At 37.3% G+C, this 22,772-nt stretch overlaps 1 protein-coding gene across 1 annotated transcript in view; it reads right to left on the bottom strand.

Annotated features, from left to right (window-relative positions):
- The window catches only part of TTC39B (tetratricopeptide repeat domain 39B), a 115,211-nt gene that overhangs the window by 7,365 nt on the left and 85,074 nt on the right, over nt 1-22,772 (bottom strand). The window contains exons 4-17 of the mRNA XM_067553437.1: nt 22,222-22,353; nt 20,367-20,443; nt 17,026-17,093; nt 15,024-15,088; nt 14,768-14,873; nt 13,166-13,231; nt 10,950-11,058; nt 9,740-9,807; nt 9,586-9,645; nt 9,002-9,163; nt 6,876-6,967; nt 6,068-6,188; nt 4,985-5,096; nt 25-142 (exon numbers count right to left, since the gene is read on the bottom strand). Coding sequence (XP_067409538.1) covers nt 25-142; nt 4,985-5,096; nt 6,068-6,188; nt 6,876-6,967; nt 9,002-9,163; nt 9,586-9,645; nt 9,740-9,807; nt 10,950-11,058; nt 13,166-13,231; nt 14,768-14,873; nt 15,024-15,088; nt 17,026-17,093; nt 20,367-20,443; nt 22,222-22,353 — 1,356 coding nt within the window. The remainder of the gene's footprint in view (nt 1-24; nt 143-4,984; nt 5,097-6,067; nt 6,189-6,875; nt 6,968-9,001; nt 9,164-9,585; nt 9,646-9,739; nt 9,808-10,949; nt 11,059-13,165; nt 13,232-14,767; nt 14,874-15,023; nt 15,089-17,025; nt 17,094-20,366; nt 20,444-22,221; nt 22,354-22,772) is intronic.

Raw genomic sequence — 22,772 nt, forward strand, 5'->3', positions numbered from 1 at the left:
TATATCTTTATTTATTTATTTTACCTTTGGATGACTTGATTGAAACACAGTTCAGCTTGCAAGAGTCTTCCCAGGTGTTTCAAACAAAGGCCTTTTAGTAACTGCAGCAAGCACAGGTCATCTGTATAATATTCAGTGTGACCTTAAAACAAAAATATATATTGAAATAGAAAGGAAAAGGCTACAGTGATTAGGAGAAAGGGGTATATCCATATTTCAAAAATCTTGCCTATCAAATTTTGCAGCCACCACAAGAACATACATAACCATCTACACAAATTTTGAATAGTGCCTAATAAGGAATTCATGAGCAAACTCCAAACATATAAATACACTGATTCTGGAAAATAAGAAATCAAAATACAGTGGATCTGATTCTCCACTGCCCTTCATGTTGTAAAGTAATTTAAATCTGTGAAAGTGAACACAAATACTTATCTAATCAAAATGGCAGCATTTTACACACACTTTATACTAGGTACAAGATACTGGAGAATCAGCCCCACTGTTAATAAGTCTGAAACCTTGCTCACAGAGCAAGTTAGTTAGTTGTGCAGCAAGCCAAGGTATGAATCTACTGTGGGGTAAGCTGGTGCGCTATAACATCCCATATGGATACTACTACAGTGCAGTAAAAGTCCATGGGCATGGCTTAACATATTACCAATTCAAAGCACAGCATGCTATGCTAACCCAAACTCCGGGACTTTCACTGTACTGTAGCTGTGTTGATATGGGATGGAACTGTGTGGCAAGCTGGTGTGCTGTACATTCACACCCTGGCTTGTTGTGCAGTAACTCTCCATGTAGGTAAAATTTTTTCTTAAAATCTCTCACCGTTCCAAACTATTGATGCACCTCTACCAGAGCCAACAACAGTAGAAGTGTTTGTGTATATTGGCTGCCATTGTTTTACCACCCTCTCCTCTAGAACTCTAAGCAGGGTGAGAAGATATGATAGTTAAAATGTTGAAAGCCATTACCACCACTGGAGGAGCTACATTATCAGAGTTCCAACAGTGAGTGAACTTAACAAAGAAGATTTGTGCAGACACAGCATCTGTGCTATAGGACCAAAGACATCACATGAAGGAGTTTTGTGAAGTGTTTCAGAAGTAAAGTATTAACAAGTGCAGTCCCCTTTCTTGTTGCCTTGGCATTTGTTGGCTGCAGTGAAGGAGGAGAGAAAACACACATATGGGCAGACAGATGGCTGCACATACATTAACAACTCATGAAGCAAAACACCCTCCTTTCAGATCATCTTGTTTACAACTAATTACCAATTCTCTTAGGTTACATCATTTTTTTTTAATGGTCTGCCAAATAAAACTATACAAACGGTTCTGAAAACATGGAAGACTAAAGCACCTTGAAATATTTTGCACTATTTTGGGGAATTTTCTGTTTGCTTTTAAATATGGTTAGTTTTGATCCCTTACATAATGATGCAAAAGTCCATGTTTTTTACTGGCAAGTACACATAGGAAAGGTGAGGTGGGATGGCTATTTTGCATTCCTTTATAAAACTGAGCAGGGATCAAATGTCAAAAATCAGGTGGATAATTCCCAAAGGGACTGATTTCCTGCAGTTGCTGGGGGCAGACATTGATGGTTGTCAGTCTTCACTGTCTTATGTTTCAACTAGTAAGTTCCTGAGATTTCCCCCAGGAGATAAAAACTAGTCAGTCAAAGTGCTACAGTTATAACAGCACTTAAAGATTACATGAAGTTAATACTGACAGTATGGCAATAAATGGTAGACAGAACCTTCTTGCAGGCTGACTGTATCTAGGTGAATTCTATTCTGAGTATATAATACAGTTGCAAGACCATTACCCAAAAATATTTCAGGAGAATTTCTTTTGAATTATGAATGCATTATTTTCAGTTGGGAAAGAATACATGGGAATGATGAGGAACTGGTAGAATGTCTCTGCGAGCATTTAACAACTTCAGAAACTGTATTTTCTTTTTCTTAGTCTACTCCTTCCTACAAATTTTAGCAAAGTTTTGTTGTGCAAATAGAACTGCATACAGATACCCAAATAAAATTTTAACGTGTGTTCATGAAGCAAAGTACCCAGACAGACCAGCTATGCTTTTCTTTTCAAGACACACATTATCTCATTCAATTGATGATGAGGGACAGATCTTTTTCTTCTAGCTTAGTGTCCATGTCTTGACCGCAGACAAAATGATTGTACAAAAGAACTCATCTTATCAATATCATTTTATCTGCAAATGTCTGTCATGAATGTATTTGCATTTTTGTGGTAAAGCGGCATGCAACAGGAAACAAATCACTTTAGATATGAGTGGTGCAAGACTGATTTGGCAGAAGATGAAAATTTTAACAAATTGCAATGAAAGCTTAACAATGAAAAGCTTAGACTGGGGACCGACGAACTGGGCAGCAGCTCTGCAGAAAAGGACCTGGGGGTAACGGTGGATAAAAAGCTGGATATGAGTCAGCAGTGTGCCCTGGTTGTCAAGAAGGCTAATGGCATATTGGGCTGCATTAGGAGGGGCATTGCCAGCAGGTCACGGGAAGTGATTATTCCCCTCTATTCGGCATTGGTGAGGCCTCATTTAGAATATTGTGTCCAGTTTTGGGCCCCCCACTACAAAAAGGATGTGGACAAGTTGGAGAGAGTGCAGCGGAGGGCAACAAAAATGATTAGGGGGCTGGAGCACAGGACTTACGAGGAGAGGCTGAGGGAACTGGGCTTGTTTAGTCTGCAAAAGAGAAGAGTGAGGGGGATTTGATAGCGGCCTTTAACTACCTGAAAGGGGGTTCCAGGGAGGATGGAGCTAGGCTGTTCTCAGTGGTGGCAGATGACAGAACAAGGAGCAACGGTCTCAAGTTGCAGGGCGGGAGGTCTAGGTTGGACATTAGGAAAAAGTTTTTTACTGGGAGGGTGGTGAAGCACTGGAATAGGTTACCTAGGGAGGTGGTGGAATCTCCATCCTTAGAGGTTTTTAAGCTGAGGCTTGACAAAGCCCTGGTTGGGATGATATAGTTGAGGTTAGTCCTGCTTTGAGCAGGGGGTTGGACTAGATGACCTCCTGAGGTCCCTTCCAACTCTAATATTCTATGATTCTATGATTCTAATGGGCCACACTAAGACTGGGTGTAAACAAGTCAAAATGGCCTACTATATTTTATTGTTTTATTGTTTAAAAAACATGCTCAGTAAGTTATCTCTAAATTATATAAATTTAATAGTTATATTCATTTCCTACCGTTACAAATTACGAACTTTAATGTCACCCTAGCAGATTCATGGAATGTGTCAAATTTTTCTACAATATGCAGAAGGTTCTATTACCCACTGAATGATTCAGGTAACTGTATAGATCAGACAATTCAGGCTGCCTGTGAGATTTACCTGCTTGTCCTTTTCCCCATCCCTCATTGGTCAGAGCACTGCTGAGAGGTGGATGCCAACTCTTGCCATTCACCTACACAACTCCTACTTCATAGATAATATCCAAGACAATGGCTAAAGGGTGTCGTGGTAACTGCTCCCAGAAAAAAGAGGAGAGACTGAGGCATAATGTTATAAAGTAAGCAACACAGGAGGCAGTTTACCTGGAGAGAAGGCTTGGCACAGGGAAGGAACAGCTCAGCTCAGGGAGAGAAAGACTTTTTAAAGTAGTAAGATGCAACTGAAAAAATTGGCAGGAGGACTCAAGGGTAGGTGTAAGACCTGAAATTTCTTTTAAATCATCATTTAATTGTATATTTCAAGATGTCAAGGTCCCTTTATACACTAACATACAGTCTACATACCATAAAGGAGGATCCTGAACACCTCTGGACTCTGAGGGATTTAAGGTCCAGATCCAATTTTGTGACCTTAAATCCATGTCTAATAATATTATTAGTTACATTTAATAGTGCTTTATATTTTCAAAACACTGTGCATGCATTAATGAATGATATATTACTTAATCATAGACATTTTTACCGGGGAGAGGTTAGAGGGGGAAAAATTTGTATTATAAATTATTAGAAAATGTGTGTTTAAAATCTTGGTATTAAAAAAGAATTTTTTTAAAAATAGGACATTAATGAAGAAATAAACTTTTTATTTGTTCATGAGAAAACTACTGTGGGGTAATTACATTCTCCATTCAATTAATTTTAATACTAGAACTCAGTAGAGGGGTGCACTGCTGTGGCAAAGTGCTAACTGCAATGATTGAAGCTTTGTTGCTGGCCTAATGGGCAGAAGCATCCATCTGGGGAAAGTGAGGGAAAGTGAGTACAGCCATTAACTTTTGAAATGCACATGTTATTTTTTATATGCCTTTCTTTTCATCTTATATGATTATTATTAATTTATGAATCAGCTGTTTGGATCTAAAAGTATTTATTTTGAATATTCACACTTCCAAGTGCCAAAAGCTCTCTCTACAGTCAATAGCTACATTTTTTTGTCCTTACGCCACTGCAGTACTATTTTTAATTTTCTTGTGGATGTAGTAGGTGACTCCATTGATACTGCCATCTCATTTACAATTAGTCAAGCTCCACTCATCAGTCAGTGTCCTCTGCAATGCAATTACACTATGGGAGAATATGTCTTGAATATGAGTTAAATATTTTTATACTTTTCCAGGAAGATCGGTTTGGTTCCTTTCCTAGAGATCAGTCCTTAGAGAGTGAATTCTCTCTCTGAGACCCAACAAGCTCTTATCAAAATATCCCCAGGTTCCTCGGTTTTCCACGCTCTTTTTTTTGGAGTCAACCTGATTTTGAAAGACATTTTAGAAGTACCAGGAAGTTTGCAATGGGGTCTTTAAAGATACTACTGCAAACCAAAACTACAGCAAATATTACATTCCATGAGATCAGCTGGGGAGTTTATACCCAGGGCCAGTTCTTTCTTTGCAGGACACATTAACATAATTCAAAAAATTTAACGGACAAGTTTCTGAATAGCTTTTTACATTCTTACCCTAAATGACTACTTACTAGTTTCATTCTGTAAAGCAGTTTCTTCTTTCTCAATTGTTATCAGTAAACTTTCTGTGAGGTCAGCCCTTTTGCCTACGATTGCAAAGCCATTCCAGACATACATCATTTCCTGCCAATAAGAAACAAGAACAAACTCCTGAATCAACATCTACATTTAACCAACAGTACAATTTGGAGGGCGGCTACTGATGTCTTTTTCAGCACCACTTTATATATATAATATATACATGATTGTAAAACTAATAAGTGCCAGAATTAAGGTTGCCTCGCCACCTCATAAATATGGAAAAAAATAATATATTATCATGTAATTAAAGACTGTATCATAATGCATTCACACAAGAGAGGCAAATTAAGGTTGCACAGGCTTGATGTTGCAACCTTACGTTATGAGCACTTGAAGTTGCAACTTTAAAAATGTTATTTTTAACATAATTTGTGTATGCAGTTCCCTAGACTTTTTTTAAAAAGCAAACTAAAAACCCAGAAATTCCATAATTTGGTATCATTTTAACACCCACATGATTCATTAGCAGGGTCAGAACCTTTAGATCCACCATGAAGACTTTTCCTCAATTGACCCTTGTTCCCTCCGTATTTGAATCAGACAGCTTCCTCCTCCACAGAGGCTGGGTGTCAGCAGAGGGTCACTGAGAGCACAGAATCAAATGTCTGTGCTCTCAGTTCCAGTCTAACCTGGAGCAGTTATGTGGGGATGGAACATGCTCAGTCCAGTCATACATAGAAGCTGTGAGGGGCTGGAGCATGCACAGTGAGGGTGGAATCTTCAGAGATTTTAACTCCTGAACTCTACAAAGTTACTACTGAGCATATTTGAACTGAGATTTTTTTCAAAGATTTATAATTTGGCCAATTTTGGTGGATTTTCACATGGACGGCAAATTTGAAGTCCTTTTTCCAAATCATAGTGGTGCTAAAGCTTCTCAAGAGAAAATGTAACCAGCATATTTTAACACTGCAAAACAACGTATTTTCCCTGAAACTTTGGTTTTTTTCCTATTTGACATATGCACTTATTCTGTTACTTAAACCAAACTGAAAGAAGGCAGCTTTCAATACCAGGGCAGGTAGTATGAGCTTCACCGGCTGAGCACCATTATAGCGTCGAGCTTTCCTCACTGCAAACTTTTCTGTTGGGATAGATTTTCCTGCAATTCTTTGTCTGAGACCATCCACTTGCCTGTAAGGGAAAAAATAGATAATAAACAAGGTATTATTAATGACTTGTTTCTATATGTATAAAATAGAAACACTCAAATTCAAGACATGAAGTAGTTTCTGTTCCTAAGATCACTTTTTCTTGTGTCCTTGACCAGTGGTTCCCAGCCAGTGGTAAGGATTAGTATGGAAAAAGCCTCTCAGCTAGACAGCAACATCAAAAAAGTTATCAAACAAATAAAACAAAATAAAATAAAATATATGCAAAAATAAGAGTGATAATCACTTCATTTCATCTATATTTGATCTTTACTTCTTTTCACTAGATTTACTATCTCTGGTATTAAAAACGTTATAAGCTTAGAACTTTACACTGAGTTTAACACCACTTAGCTAATAGATGCTCGCTAAATGTTTGCTAATATCATCCCAATTAAACAGCTGCCATTGATATTCACTAAGATTGAGAAAAAATAGTTCTTCAAAAGTTGTTCCAGTTAAACTTATTTCCCAAACAAATGAATCCCAATTAAGCCCAGCATAATACACTGGACCAGAGCTTCAGGCTTTTGTCACTGGTTGTCTAGGCCTTCCACACCTTAACAATGAGCATTCAATGTGGGACCCCAGTATGGCACTCAGTGTTGCTATTACATTTATATGCCCAGCTGCTATACCCCAGTTCTAATAAGAATAAATAAAAGTTTACCTAAACAAAGATACAATATTCTCTCCAGTTGTTTTCACATCTTCATCTGGAAGCATACACAAAATTGCAGCTTTCTGGAATACATATATTGCCTACCCAAAAACAAACAAACAAATCCCATCCCAAACATTATATTAGTATATGATTTGTAATATTAAATCAGAGCATTGGTGTATCAAGTCTGGCATTCTTCTTTCAGCAGTGAGGCAGATGAACAATTGTAACTTCACCCCCCAGGTTTCCTTGATCATGAAATTTATATGAAATTCCATTTTCATCAAATTCATCAACCATTAGGGTTGACAAATTAAAATAAAATATTTTGAGAGGTTTTTTTTCAAAATATGCAGATTAATTTGTTATGTAAACCCATAAATTAAAGAGAGGCCTCACTCCAGAGATGACAGACTAGCATATTCCATAGTTTGGGGATGTTTTGATTCAAGGTTTTTGTTAAGGCCCATCTTTAAACATAAACATCATGAACACACATCCTAGCAGGTTGTTTGTCTAAGGAACTTCACTGGAAAGAGCAGTAAATGGAATCTGCAACTAAACTTGTGGAAATTCATAAGTCTCCTATTCATTTTCAAAGGATGAAACTTGTAAGCTTCACTCTAGTTTCAAGTGCATATAGTATTCTCATCATTTTTCTGATATATTATTCTCATCATTTTCCGGCAAAAGCAGGACAGATACTCCAAGCAGAAGGTAGAATCATAGAATCGTAGGACTGGAATGAACCTTGAGAGGTCTTCTAGTGCAGTCCCCTGCACTCAAGGCAGGACCAAGCATTATCTAGACCATCCCTGACAGGTGTCTGTCCAACCTGCTCTTAAAAATCTCCAATGACAGAGATTCCACAACCTCCCTAGGCAATTTATACCAGTGCTTAACTATCCTGACAGTTAGGAAGTTTTTCCTAATGTCCAACCTAAACCGCCTTTGCTGCAATTTAAGCCCATTGCCTCTTCTCCTATCCTCAGGGGTTAAGGAGAAAATGTTTTCTCCTTCCTCCTTGTAACAACCTTTTATGTACTTGAAAACTGTTATCATGCTCCCCCTCAGTCTTTTCTTCTCCAGACTAAACAAACCCAATTTTTTCAATCTTCCCTCATAGGTCATGTTTTCTAGACCTTGAATCATTTTTGTTGCTCTTCTCTGGACTTTCCTCAATTTGTCCACATCTTTCCTGAAACGTGGTGCCCAGAACTGGACACAATACTTCAGCCGCGGCCTAATCAGTGTGGAGTGGAGCAGAGGAATTACTTCTTGTGTCTTGTTCACAACACTCCTGCTGATACATCCTAGAACGGTTTGCTGCTGCTGCTGCTTCTTTTTTTTTTTTTTTTTTTTTTTTTGCAAGTGTTACACTGTTGACTCCTATTTAGCTTGTGATCCACTGTGACCGCCAGACCCCTTTCCATAGCACTCCTTCCTAGGTTGTCATTTCCCATTTTGTATGTGTGCAACTGATTGCTCCTTCCTAAGTGGAGTACTTTGCATCTGTCCTTATTAACTTTCATCCTATTTACTTCAGACCATTTTTCCAGTTTGTCCAGATAATTTGTAGTAGTATCTAGTTTTCACAAAAAGAAAAGATGTATGCCCAAGTGTTTTGTGCATGTTGGCTTCTGTTTTCCTTTTTAGGTGTATATTTGCAAGGAAAGAGGTAAGAGATTTTTTTTTTTTTTGCTGGAGCATCCTGTTTTAAACTCATTGAAGCTGACTAGCTGTTTGGGTGGTACTACTTGTTTAATGTTTTAGTAACTTTTAAAATAAGAATTTAATCAACTAAATTTTGTACTTCTGCGTTAGATCTTGATTAAATTAATCCTGTGAACTTTGTTTTTCCCCTATCTCCTCTTTCTTTTTTTGGACTCTGGTGAATATCTTAATTTATGTGGTGTTGAAATTCACAAACTCATTGTTTACTAGTTTACTTCAAATTTAAGAGAAAAATTCTACCTCAGCCACAGACCGAATCTGCCATTTTGAGGCCAATATTCTTTTGTTTATGGATATTAGAGGGGAGCCAAAGTTGGGTTCATCCTGGGAAATTAAATACATCCTTAACTATGGAGTGGCTACTGCCATGTCATAATTATGTTCACCTGCCCATTTACCTTAGACCATCTGCTCTCTTTGCAGAGCAGGTCTGCATACCGATATGCTTGAAGCCAATTCTGCTGGAATGAGTAGCACCACATCAGTTCCCAATAACAGAGGTGATTAATCTGTTTCCACTCTTGCTGAGCAGCAATGCATTCTTGGAATGTTGACTGTGCCTACAGTTCATTTCAGTAAAACAGAATAATGAGCGAGGGAAATCATACCCTTCTTCATTACAACACAATATGAGAACTATGGGTACTTAGCTAACTAATGAGCCAAATTCTCTTCCCAGCACACCTTACAAATAAATAGGCTAAGGCTAGGTACTGGAGAACTTCATAAAAGCAAGGCAAAGTAATTCATCACCTGGCCTGTGAAACTGTTCCACCTTAAGGGCTGGAGTAAACTCTGTGGCCATACCATCATTTCCCAAGCCCAAATGGAGAGAAAACCAGAAAGATATGTCCAATGAAAATCAATGGTACTACTTAGATGAGCAACGCAATCACTGCATTTGTCCCAAAGTCTTACATAGTACACAAATCCAGAACTATGATCATAAAAAATTAATACTCAATGAATAAAAAACAATTACCTTTTCAAAATTTCCTTTCAGTATATCTATTCTGGCAGCATAAAACAAAATGATAGAACCCTTAAGAAGAAAAGAAAAAGCAAATTAATTATCATTACTTTAATCATGGGAGTATTTATTACTTGCTTTTGTAAAACATATCAAGAATACGCACATTTGGAAACTTCTGGAGGTAGGGTTCAAGAAGAATGTCTGCTTCCTGAAGGTTGGCTTCCCCTATACCTACAATCATAACAAAATAACTTCAGTCTCATCAGAACAAAGCAGATATTTATAGATTAATCTCCAAATTATATTACAGTTTGACTGGAAAATTAGTGAACAGTCTTCTGCTATATAAAAGGGGAAACTCTTTTATTTCATTATATTGAGTTTCAGTAAAAACAAAATCACATCTTGGAACCATTAATAGATTTTAGGATAATAAATGTCCATGGTAGAAATGGAGCAGAATAAACAAACATTCTTAAAATGAATTTCTTCATTAGGTTTTTTTTTTTGTAAAGCAAAAAATTCTAGTTTAATCTTGTCAGAAAGTTAGAAAAACCTTCCTCATTCCCCTCACTCCCTAATTTTCATCTCAATAATCAACAGCAGATGATATTGGGGAGAAATTAAGTCTTTCTAAATTTCCTGAAGCCTTGAAAAATTGGAGGAATATTCACAAACTAAAAGATGCAAATATACATGTCAGGAACACAGGTAAACCTAATGGTGATTAAGCCTAAGAGACCTGAACAATTTTATAGGTGTCTGAACTTCCAAGGGTTTCATACCACAGACATTCCTGATCTTCTAGCTAAAGTACCATCTCAAATTCCCTGTCTATGGCCGCATCAGGCTCTGCCTTTTGGTTCAGCATCTGGCTTGTACGCCCCAGCAACCTTTGTGCAATGTGTGTGTTTGACAGGTATGAGCTTGAAAATATACTTCATGGGGGTGGGAGGAGTGAATAAAAATAAGTTTCTTTCCCTCCATCCCTTCTGTCTTCTCCCTTTAGATCCAGGGAGGCCTATAAACAGACAAGTGTGTACACACATACACACACACACACACGCACACACACACACACACACACGTACACACACACACGTACACGTACACACACACACACAGAGAAAGAGGCAAGCAGATAAATAAATGTTTAATTTAGGAATACCCATTTGTTCCCCTAGCTATTTTTTCATATTTCCAGCATTAAACTATGTAATCTAATATAAATGTAATAATCCCCATATTACAGGGTTTTTTTCTAAAGTGTGATTCAATTGAAATTTACAAAAGACTATGAAATATTTCACATTTCATATTTCACATTATGTTCACAATGTCACATAATCCAGGAACTATATTCCAGTGCTTACCAAGGATTAAAGAGACATAAGTATGATATAACAGCAGGGTAAAAGTACAAAGTATGGCTCTCAAACTGGTACCAGAAGCACCTTCCCGCAGCTGATGGAGGCCCAAGTTCTATAGGGATCACAAATATGTAGAGATTTAGCTATCAAATAGATTAAGGTGATAATTTAATACAAATAATATAATTTTAAGCAGTCAAACTTCAACAGAAATTTCAATCATTTCTTCATTTTTCCTTTTAAGTATACTGATCTCCTAATTTATAACCTGATCCAAATCCTGAGTGACCCACTCTCCAAGAGCAAAACCTGGTCACAGCTCTGCGCCTCAGTGAGGGTCAATGGGATTAATTAATGGGACGAGTCACCTTTTAAAGTTAAGTACGTGAACCCGTTGGTAGGATGGGAACAGAGCACTCAGTGTAACCCATGCCTGCTTGGTGTGGTTCTAAGTCCCCCTCTAATGACACCTAGACATCTAGAGATTGATGAGTCTTCTACAGCCTTGGCTAAGGGCCACCTGGCTTTTAGCTTATGCAGTAGAGGCTCATACACTAAGCTTCAGAGGTCCCAGAGGTCAATCCTGCCTGTCAACGACCAGAGTCTGTCAGCGTTACATCAGCACCTCGCAGGATCAAGCCTTCAAGGTCCTCTTCCCTTCTCATCCCCCTCCACTAGCTGGGATTCTCCCCCAATATTCCCCTTCACAGCTGTACCCCAGGTAAGGACATAAATATGCACTCAAATAGGAACCCCCCACACAATTAAATACTCCCCCTTCTCATATCTATCCCTAGGCAGAAACCTTCCACTCATGTTCACCTTTCTCACTGATACACCTAGACAGGGATCATCCTCTCCATCCTCTTGCAGTAGCTCCTCCACAGACCCCTGAAATGCTCAGCCTGCTTCCGCCATCAGCTAATATTTTTGGAGGCTTTCAATGAACCACTACTATCGATCCTGCCCCCCATTTCTATGCCCCATTTGCAACAGCTGCCATGGTTCCTGTGTGTGCTGAAGAGAAGTATTATAATCCCTGGAGACCCTGTTAGGTAAGCAGGAAGTTCATGTATATGAAGTCTCTGCCCCACTCTCAGTCTCCACAGTTTCTGACTATGGAGAGTCTGAACAGCTGCTCCCTGCCCAAGCCTGCTTCACTCTCTTTAGGAGCAGTCAGTCTAGCTCAGAGCTTCTCTGTACAGGAATAAAGGCTCTTACAGTATGAAACTCTGCATTTGTGTTCATAAATTTCATTTTAACAATTCTGCTTTTTGAACAGTTGTTTGTTTAAAAGGAGTTCTAATGTTTAGATGCTTGGTACAGTGCCTAACTTTGTCCTGTAGCTTAATAAGTTGTGATGATAATATTGCAAAGGACTTCAGCTTTGATTCTTTTCTAGATTATTAATTATTATTATTCTGAAAGGACCCTATGATGTACTTGGTTTTTACAACAGATAAAAAGACAAGTTACCTGGTCCTGAATAGCTTACAGTCAAATTTTACATATGTCAGGCAACAGCTGTGGGAAAGGTAACAGTAATACGATCCTACAGTGACTCAGTTGTAGCCCATGCACAATTTGAAGATTAGCTAACTAATATTAATTTTTATATTTTTTATTTAACTCGTTTCTTGTGGGCAGTAAAGCAGAAGAGAGTTTTAAAAGAAATGTACATGATCAAGAACTAAATGATGACTTGGAGTACTCTCCCACATAAAGGAAAAGGAAGAGTAAGAACCCTCCTTATGCATTTGCGTATGCCCTGTACTCTTGGGATTGGACACACGAGTAAACAAGTGCAGTGCATTCACAAATCCTTCCTCCCAGAGCAGAAGGGGTGGGAAATAGGTGGGGCCTAGGCTACACTTCTGATGGCTGGTGTGGAGGATGTAGTAATTTGCTGCTGGATTAGGCCAGCAGAAAATTACTACCCTCTCCTCAAGAATAATGGGGAAACAGGAAGGAAACTCTGCCTCAGAGGCAGCATTTCCCAGGGCTAGTCCTGAGTGGTGGAATTTATGCACTATCATTTGCTCAGTGTGTACCTAGAGGAACAATTTTTACCTATCAATAATATTTTTGATGGGCATTTAAAAGACCAAATGTAAAAAGAGCTGACTTGTATGTACTGTACCTTTCACTTTACACATTTCACATTAAACCCCTCCACACTCCACCAGAAAGCACTGAAATTTTAAAAACAAATGTAATACCCTATTGCCAGAAAACCCAATAAATTCTAGAAGTCGGAGAATCCTTCCTGGTAAAAGGGAGAGCATCTGCAATATCAAACAAAGAGAAAAGATGAGAGTTTAATCAGATATACAAACATTATGTGAAATAGTCAAAAGAAAACAGATTCTAAAAACTGCTATAAATCTACAACCAAACGATATAAGTTGCACCAAATGCCATTTTAATTAGCATGAAAAAAGTAAAAAATATCAAAATATAAATATAAATATACTTTAAAAAAATCTTGAAGTATACATGCATGATCAGGTATTGTGCAACCACTTCATCCGTGTGACACCACTTCAGCTCCCACTTGGTCTTGCATCATGGAAGCCACAAGACCACACCACATCATGCTTTCTCAAGACGATGACTCATTTCAGGTCGATTACCAGTGTCAACAAGTTATGGGTTATTTCCATTGAGGGGGAAATATTTTAATATTGACCATAGCGCCTATGTTATTATTATTTCTATTGTGGTAACCACCAACATCTAAATATTCTTTTTTTTCATTCCTCCTTTAAAAAACATTTTTAGCATTCCCAATCAGATGATTTAACACTGTCATCTTGAAAAGTTCTCTTTGTTCCTATTTTGGAAGGATGGAACTAGTTGTCCGATAAAAACGTTGCATGTAAGTATCTACTATCACAATGAAAAATTTTTAAGGTTAGCAAACAACTTTTCAATAAACATATCAAAGGAAGGTTTGGTCGAAGACCAGTGCTGGAGAGTAACAGTTCAGTTTATAATTGGTCTGCTTGTCTGGAATAGACTTTTTTTTTCTCCTTCAATTTCCTTTTGGAAGATCCTCCACTGAGGGTAGCAACAAGGAACGCTAGTATAATCAGACTGCCACCAGTTGCAGGTATTTTAGGGCTATGTTGCCTAGTCCTGCTTTAAATAGTATTAGATGATATAGTGGTTAACACGCGAGCAACTAATCTACACTAATACTCTCACTGTTATTACCATGGGTGGTAATGCAATGATGAAACATTTGAAATAAATTGCTAATGCAGATATATAGATTCTAAGGCCAGAAGGGACCATTGTGATCATTTGAACTCCTCCTACATAACACAGGCCATAGAAATTCCCTAAATCATTGCTGCAAAAGAAGGGTACGCAAGAACAGCATACAACTATAAAAGTATTAAAATACAGATGTCCATACTAGTTTATATAATGATGGCTGCAGTATATTGTTTTTATATATTGTTAGAAATAGTATTTTTTTCTTTAACAGTATCTTCAGCACACAGTGCAGACACAAGGGTTTCTATGTTCACTATTTAAAAAAAAAATAAGTTAGGCAGCTGGAAAAAATAGTAGTTATGCAAAAAGAAAGCACTGTTTATCACTGCCATTTTGAATAAAGGTTCCAAAAGGTCACCATGTGAACCTTTAAAATGCACTACAAGACTGTCTCATTTCTAAAGTGATAGCACTTTAGACCAAACTTTAAATTTCTGCAAAGTAAGTAACCTAATATAGAACATTATGTCCATATAAACTCCAGTAAATTAGATATTACCTAGTGGCCTTTTTAGAGTTTTGAAAAACTAAAAACATACCAAGTTGAATGCTCCTATTCCAAGTTTTACTCCTCCTTCAAACTGATGGTAGGTTTCATTTTTGTTTTTGTTGCCCTGAGTCATCTGTAGTACGTGATGACATTCTCTTTTGAGTCAGAGAAAAAAATACAAGTTAGGTGTGATGAAAACAAAAATTAGAGTAATATGATTTTTTTTTTAAAAGAATATGACATTAATGAAATTGCTCCTGCTTACCCCAGGGCTAAATCTGACCATATGTATTGTAACAACTTACTTGTATATTTGGTAACTCGTCCTAATTTTGAGGCCACCTTTGATAAAGTTGATCATATTTTCATCCTGGATAAAACCATTTTTGTGTTAAAAAATGTTCAGATTTGTTTTCCTTTATGCAGTTCTGCATAACATAGTTCTAAAAAAATTGTTTCCTTTTAACTAAATCTTTCTTTTGACAATGTCTTTTGAATAAATATGTAAAATTTAGCAAATAGAACATTTTTACAGTTATTAACTTTAGTCTTATACATTATTATACAAAATATGCTAAATTTTCCAGGAGAAAATTTCTGCATGTTTTGAATGACATTCTTTAAATAAAAACAAGTTAAAAAGAGAGGGGAAAATCAACAAAAAATAGGGCTAAGAGAGAAGAAGGCACTTCAAGCAGTATATTTACTGAAATAAGAAATTCTTCACCAGATGGTGCTATAGGAACTTTTTTAGAGAGTGTTTCTGAACTCTGCATTCCAAAATATGTATATACAGTAGAGAACAGTACAGAAGACATCCCACAGTGCCCCTAACCAAATGAATTTCACATGCTGGTCAGTAGCAACTCCAACTTGCTTTGGATTTCTGTAGGACAGCAAACAGCAGATATTTCCCAATACATTATATGTTACCTTGTATAGAAATGTAACTGTATCTGCTCTTTATTTTGAATTTTCCCACAGAAATATTTTCATTCTATAAAGGCTTAACATCTGAATTAATTTAATATTTTATGATTCTCACATCAGCTAAATCCACTTATGGGTTGTTGGGTGTTTTGGTTTTGTTTGATTTTTTCTCTTTAATGAATAGTTATTTTAAGACCTTGATCCTGCAAACATTTAGGCACATGCTTAACTTTACACAAATGAATAATCTCACTGGAGTTGGGCAAAGTGGGGAGTATAAGATGAAGGAGAAAAAGTGAGAGTTTTAAACGGATCCCTCCTTTTATGGGGTATGGTCCTTTCAGCCAATTTAACTCATTTTCTAGTGCATAGTATGAATAGTACAAACTAATTCATATTAAACAAAGCTAATTAATGTTGGCTTCTGGGTGAAATTTTTGCTTCTGAAATAGCTGTTAGGCTTTAGGAGAAGGGCAGGTGTCCAAATAAATGAGATGACATTAAAAAAAGGGAGATATGCACCCACCCCGATATATTTAAAATAGTAAAGAGTAAATAGTAAATACGTACAACCTCTCTCCTATTATTTTCTCATCACTTTACTAAGAATTCCTTTTCAGTATGGAAGGATAGGTTTACATAAACTCACCTAAAAGTGCTTCTTTAAAAAGGCTTGTAAAATTAATGAGCCATTCTCTAATAGTAATAAACCATTTCAGGATGGGCATGATGCAAATCTCAGTTGGTGAAGACACTTGGTTTCAGTATATATCCCTCAATGAACTCAGGGTACACACAAATAGTTTACTATTATAATGCATTCCTATAAGGTAGTTAACACTGTTTCAACTGCGTGTAGACAGTGACTTGAACCAAAGAACAACAAAGGAAATGCTGCTAAGCGATCATCATCAGCTGAAATTTGGCCAGTCAGAAAGGAATTTCCCGTCTGCTTCATCCATGTACAGCAATGCACTATTGGAGAGGTGCATCACAGGAGTCCTCCACCCTCCTGTTACTCATGAAGTAATGACCAATGCCAGTAGTATACTTAACTATGTGGACAGGTGTCATGAACTGGTATAACATGTTTTAGACCCCATGACAAAGGAATTAGGAGTAAGAAGATATACAGTGATATTTTAAATAATATATTTAAATGGAAAAAATGCGTAAGGCAGGATAGCATATGTTGCATTTTCAGTTATTTCCTGTTAAATAAATTTTTATTCATTGTATAGCCTTTTTTTTTTTTTTTTTTTTTTGCACAAAACATTACAGCTTTTATGAGTGGAGTGCTCTAGTAGGATGATTACTAGCAACTTTCTGCTAACCTGCACATTCACAGAGAGATCTGAAATGAAGAACAGACATTACCTGTACAAATGTGAGTGCTGCTTTCTGTAGCAAACATTCAGCATAACAGATTTCTGCATGCATTTCCTCTATTAAAAAAGAAAATGAACAAAGGAAGTCTTAAGTTATTTATTGCAGAAGCCGTATTTGTTCACATCCAAATGCAGTACATATTATTCAATGGAACTTAAACAATTTTCTCAACAAAATAGATAGTTTTGTTGTTGTTGTTAATTTTCAAATCACTGAAAAATCTGTCAAGAAAACTAGTTGAAAAGCTAAGCTAAAATTAGTCTTCCATGTCACCTCTCTTCAGCCAATAATCTATATCCCTTCTGATCAAGCTTCAGTCCAGGGCACAATATTCAGATGTCAATTGTTGCTCTGGTATGGTATGATACCTCTGCAAGGTAAGTATGTCCATTCACATCTTACAGCATTTGATACAGTTCATCAAATAGTCCTGTCCTCTCTCCAAAAGACTGCAGGGGTGAACAGAAATGCCCTGAAATAGCTCAAGTCTTTCCTCTCCAACCAACCCAGAGTCATTATAGGCAAGGCCCTCCATATGCTAGATTTGCATGGATCAATCTTCTCCCCATCCTACTAAATTCAATATCTATATGAATAGCTGGGAAAACTAGTGGAAAAAGCCAGCAGTGCACAGATGACACACACCTCTCTCTCTCCCTTACCTCAAATATCAACACCATCATCTCCCCACTTTCACTGTGCCTAAATGAGATAAACACTTAGAGGAAGGGCAGCTGGCTGCAGCTGAATCCAAGCAGGAGTAAAGTGGTGCTGGCAGAAAGAGGAAAGTACTCTGAAGAACTGTCCTCCTTCATAATAACCCCTTCCACTGAAAAATATCTGTCCTCAGATTATGATGTCAATCCATAGTCATGGGACCCTCCACGCTGCACTTACTTGGACTCCCAAAAGCAACAGTACCAACAACAGAAAGGAAGCCCACTTCTACTTGTGGTTAGCCAGAACATTATAGTTGATGCAGTAAAATGCAGACCTGGCCACACTGATGCATGAATCTGTAAACCTATAGGCTAAATTACTGCAATTCTCTGTGTCTAGGAACGAGGATAAATGCTCTGAAAAAGCCCCAGATACTAGAAAATAAAGCAGGTTACCTGTTCACAAACACAGATCGCTGGGAACATATCAGCCCAGTGTCCGGCTTGCTATACTGATTCCCCTGGACATACAGTCCAGTTCAAGTCGTTGTCTTGATTTCAAAGCCTCACATAGAACTGTCCCACCCTCTCTCTCTCTCTCTCTCTCTCTCTCTCTCTTTCACTTTATGTGACCAATCAGGACCTAACATGACAGCTACACATCACTGGAAGAATGAAGTTGTTGATAAACAGTGGGAAACTAATAACTGCAGAGACAGAGCTTTCATGGGAACCAAAGCAGGACAATGGAACTCATTACATGAAAATACACAGCTAAATGCAAAATCCATCTCTTCAACCTAGCTCTCCTGAAATAGACCTATCATTAACACACAACTGCGCCAAATTATACTGCAGTAGTGAGATGTAGAAAAATGGCTTCTTTAAAAATTAGAAGGAGAAGTTCATGTTCATCTTCACTTAAAACGTCTGTCAGCAATCACAATTTGAGCCTACTTCTCCAGGGACGAAAAGCTGGTATATTAAATCACTAGACCAACTAGCTCATTAAATGGAAAATAAGTGGGTACGACTAAAGAAAGAAAGATTCAATAATTAGAAGTTCCTTATCTTGTCTAAAATCTGATTACAAGACAGACATTTCATAAAATTAAATTTTAAACAGCAGTATGGAAGTATTGAAAGAAGGAAAATTCTTACACATGCACTTAGATCCCATAGTAATAGATGCCTTAGAAAGGCAAAAACAGAGATACTGCACTGCAGTATGTGTACTCCACTTATATAAATGAAAAATAATGAATCCCATTTGTCTCTATTCCCAATATGCTATTATACTGCAATAGTTATATAGTCAAGAGCTACAAAAAACACTTCCATATTATAACCGAAAGTGTCAGAAGCTCAGAATATTTCTTAAATCGGAACTGTTCTTTACAAATACCATTCCTTGTAAGTCCTGTACATTGATGATCAAATATAAATTTCTCCTTTTAAAATACCATTTTTAATTTGTTCAGGGAAATAAACAAAGTCGCTTGGATTTTAAATGAAGGTAATATCTACCAAATGGTGAGTGCTGTATTACATGCTCAATCTTTGGAACGTATAACTCAAAATAGGCTCTTTTTCAAGCAATCAGGCATTTAAGAATGTACACCAAAATTACACCGAGGAAGATTAAACCATGTATTGAATCTACATACTGAGTTAACAGATTATTATTTAGATTAAGTATCAATTTGGCTTTTAGTGATATTCAAACAGACACACCAGGCATGAAACTCAACATGGACTTTTTATTGGTTTATGAAGCTGTTTCCTCTAACAGAAAAAATTCATATTCCAGATGTAAATATCAAATCTATTGAAAGTTCAGGGGTATTTGATTCAACACAATTTCTATGATAATGTGTATTAAAAAGGCTCAGAATTGTAACCCATTTACCAGAAAAACGAGCTGTATAAGTTAATGAGTTGCATGTCATTTACTTTTATGAAAAAACTGTAGCAATCAACAAAGGACAAGGATATAAATATCCATGAAAAGCAGCCAAAAATAACTGACACCTTGTGTTGAGGATCACCGTGTTATTACACATATGGACTTTGTAGCTGTTAGCCAAAGAGAATGCCTAAATGAAGTTTGTGCAGCCTGAGATAAAGCCCTCACTCATTTGCTGAAGTACCATCTCCCAAAGGCAATACTTCTGGGAATGATGAAAAACAACAGGAACACAATATTACAATTGCTGCTAATATACACACATATTAAAAACTCAAACTCATAAGCCTTGAAAATTATCAGGTGTTATTCCACTATAGCAGTATTTTCAAAATTTTTGGAAACTCAACCCCACTTCAGGAAAATTAAACTGACCACTTTCTCCTTCAATCCTACCATGTATTGTCAAAGGCATATCCATCTTAATTTATGCATCTCAAGGGCTTCTCTAGTATAATCGCTAGCACCCCACATTTTGCGAAATGCTACATTAGAGGAACATGCGTATATCAAAATATCCACCCCGAATGAGTAACTTCGTTATTAGAGGTGTTCCTAATATTTGGATATGATGGATAAAACTTCACCTACACAATCTTTTCTTTTGAGACGGTCTCTTAGATCACAAAACTGCATCTATATGTATGTTGTTTTTCAGAAAATGTTTATTCTTGTTTTTCAGAAAATGCCTCTTATTTTCTTACCTTCACTCAGCTGATCCATTGACTGTTTAGAAACAAGACTGGACAAAGACTCTACCACTGTGCTTCTTTTTCTGAATCTATATCAGCCAGACATAGGTGAAAAAAAACAACATAGAATAAGTGAATTTCAACAGGCTTTCATGTTTATCTAAATACACTGTGATTATTAAACCCCCCAAAAATGAGAGTGAGAGATTTATAGTCATTCTTTAAAAAAAAAAAAAAAGAAGGGCGGGGGGAGGAGCGGAATGTTACTTTCTACAGAGACTATAATTCGGAGTAGTTTATTCATATATATCTCCATTCTGGACATACGTACAAGCCCAGGAGCCCATACAATCTTAATTTGCTCCCTTGCATATATGCATTATGATCATACACTGTTTTTTCTACAGGATCCTTCCGTCTTTAGCGCACAGAATGAAAAATGCTCTGAGGATGAATCACCGTTGTATAATAAAGGAGTAGTTAAGGCCTAGATTTTCAACAACTTGGATTTTAATTTTACATGCCACAGTTTCTGAGTGCCCAACCTGAGATACTACCAGGGACCTGATTTTCAGAGGTGTTGAGAGCATGTAGCCCTCAGTAAATTCAGCTAAAGGTGTGGACACTGAGCATATTTGAAAAATAGATAGTAGGTCTTTAAAGCTGGACACCCAAATTTGAAAAGCTTTGAGAATTAAGGCCTACTTGCACAATGTGATGAAAGTGTTGACATACACAACAGAAGAGCTGACTCCTTCCCCAGAAGCACCTTCCTTGGTAACTCTTGCTTCCTACTTATTTTCCCCAATGAAGACTGCCTTCTTACAGGAACACTTTTCTCATCGTGCTTTTCTGTGGGTTGACACTTTAAATTTGGCAAATGCAAGAAGCTGCAGTCCTACACTGGATGTTTTGCAACTTGCTATTGTATTTTTACTTTCTCTAACTAGTAAATACCTGATACGTTTCTCCCAATTTTCTTTTTCTTATTGCTGAGAAGAATAAATATGGTCACACACCTAGCTGACAAATCAAGTCCATGGAAGAGGCAGGAACAGAGAATATATTTCTTGACTGTTAGTCCTCTGCCCTAACTATGGGGCCACAATGTCTCGATAGGGTCAGCGAAGAACATAAATTCAGAAGTTACTTTAATCTGCAAATGTATCAACTCTTGCCTAGATATTTTGCAAAAGTAAAAATTCCAGTAGAGGACAGCCTTTCTCAGGTTATTTCAGTCCTCTCACTTCTAGTCAAAACCAGGAAGCAAAGAAAGGCACAAAATAGATTAACTAGAGGGGATGTATGCACACATTGTATTGTAAAGGGAACTAAATGTTTGAAATTTCAACAACAAAAAGGTTGGTTCAGTTTTGGGTGAAGGTTTGGGTCAGCTCTTAAATTTTTCAAAATATTTGGTCCATCTATAAACACAGTACAAGAGGATGGGATTTCCACAATGACACCAGGAAAAACACTGAACAGCATATTTTCAAATAATCAGAAAACAAGGGCTGCATGAAATTACGTGCCCAAATTGCACATGGAATTACTGTAACTGCATGCAGTAATTGCCTATTTGCATGTCTACATGGCCAGTTAAGACACTTAATAGCATTTGAGTCTACAAATACCTGATCTCGAGTGAGCCTTCAGGATCTACCACAATACAAATATGTAGTAATATTAATTATAATAGTTCCATAATATGCTTTGTTCTGTCCTACCCAACTTAATTTCCCATCATGCTTGCTCCATTCTGGAACAGTGGTCATGTATTGAATTGGTGCTGACAAAGTGGAAACTTGACACACATGAACGCATATTGCATTTAATTTCTCTCAAAATATAAATTGCTCAGGTTTACCTTTGGCAGGTGTGTAAAGCTTCCTTCATTGTACAAATTCCCATTTGGATATCCTGTTGCTCGAAGGTCATAGCAGCCTGCATTACTAAAATAGTGCTATAGCCAAGGGCATGGTACATGCTGTCTTTAGACCTGCGACAAACGTACAAATCTCATGCATTTTAACCAAACTAACAATTTTTTTTTAAATTGCATCAATATTCTTCAACAACAAAAAGCAGAGCTAAGATTGCCCAGTGGTGTCTAGTGCCCTTCCAGAACACTGTGACCAGTGAAAACCAGGAAATACACAGTAAACACAACTCTAACTCTAGCCCACCTGGAGCTAGCAAATGTCACCCACCTACATCAACTGGTGGGGAAACTTGATGGGGCCAGCAGAGAAAGGAGAACAGTCCAGTAGCAAGGAAAGGAGACACTCGCCAAAGGACAATAGGTAGCAGCTCCTTCCTGGTAGTCTCTGGCACTCACTGGCTGGCTGGGAGGAGAGTAGTGCTGATTGGCCAGCATTCCCAAGCTCCCAGGATTTCGCTCAGCACAGGGGCCACATG

This window comes from Emydura macquarii, unplaced genomic scaffold, assembly GCF_026122565.2.
Source record: "Emydura macquarii macquarii isolate MOO-44397 ecotype Brisbane River unplaced genomic scaffold, CSIRO-AGI_Emac_v2 contig_1451, whole genome shotgun sequence".
Lineage (NCBI taxonomy): Eukaryota > Metazoa > Chordata > Testudines > Chelidae > Emydura > Emydura macquarii.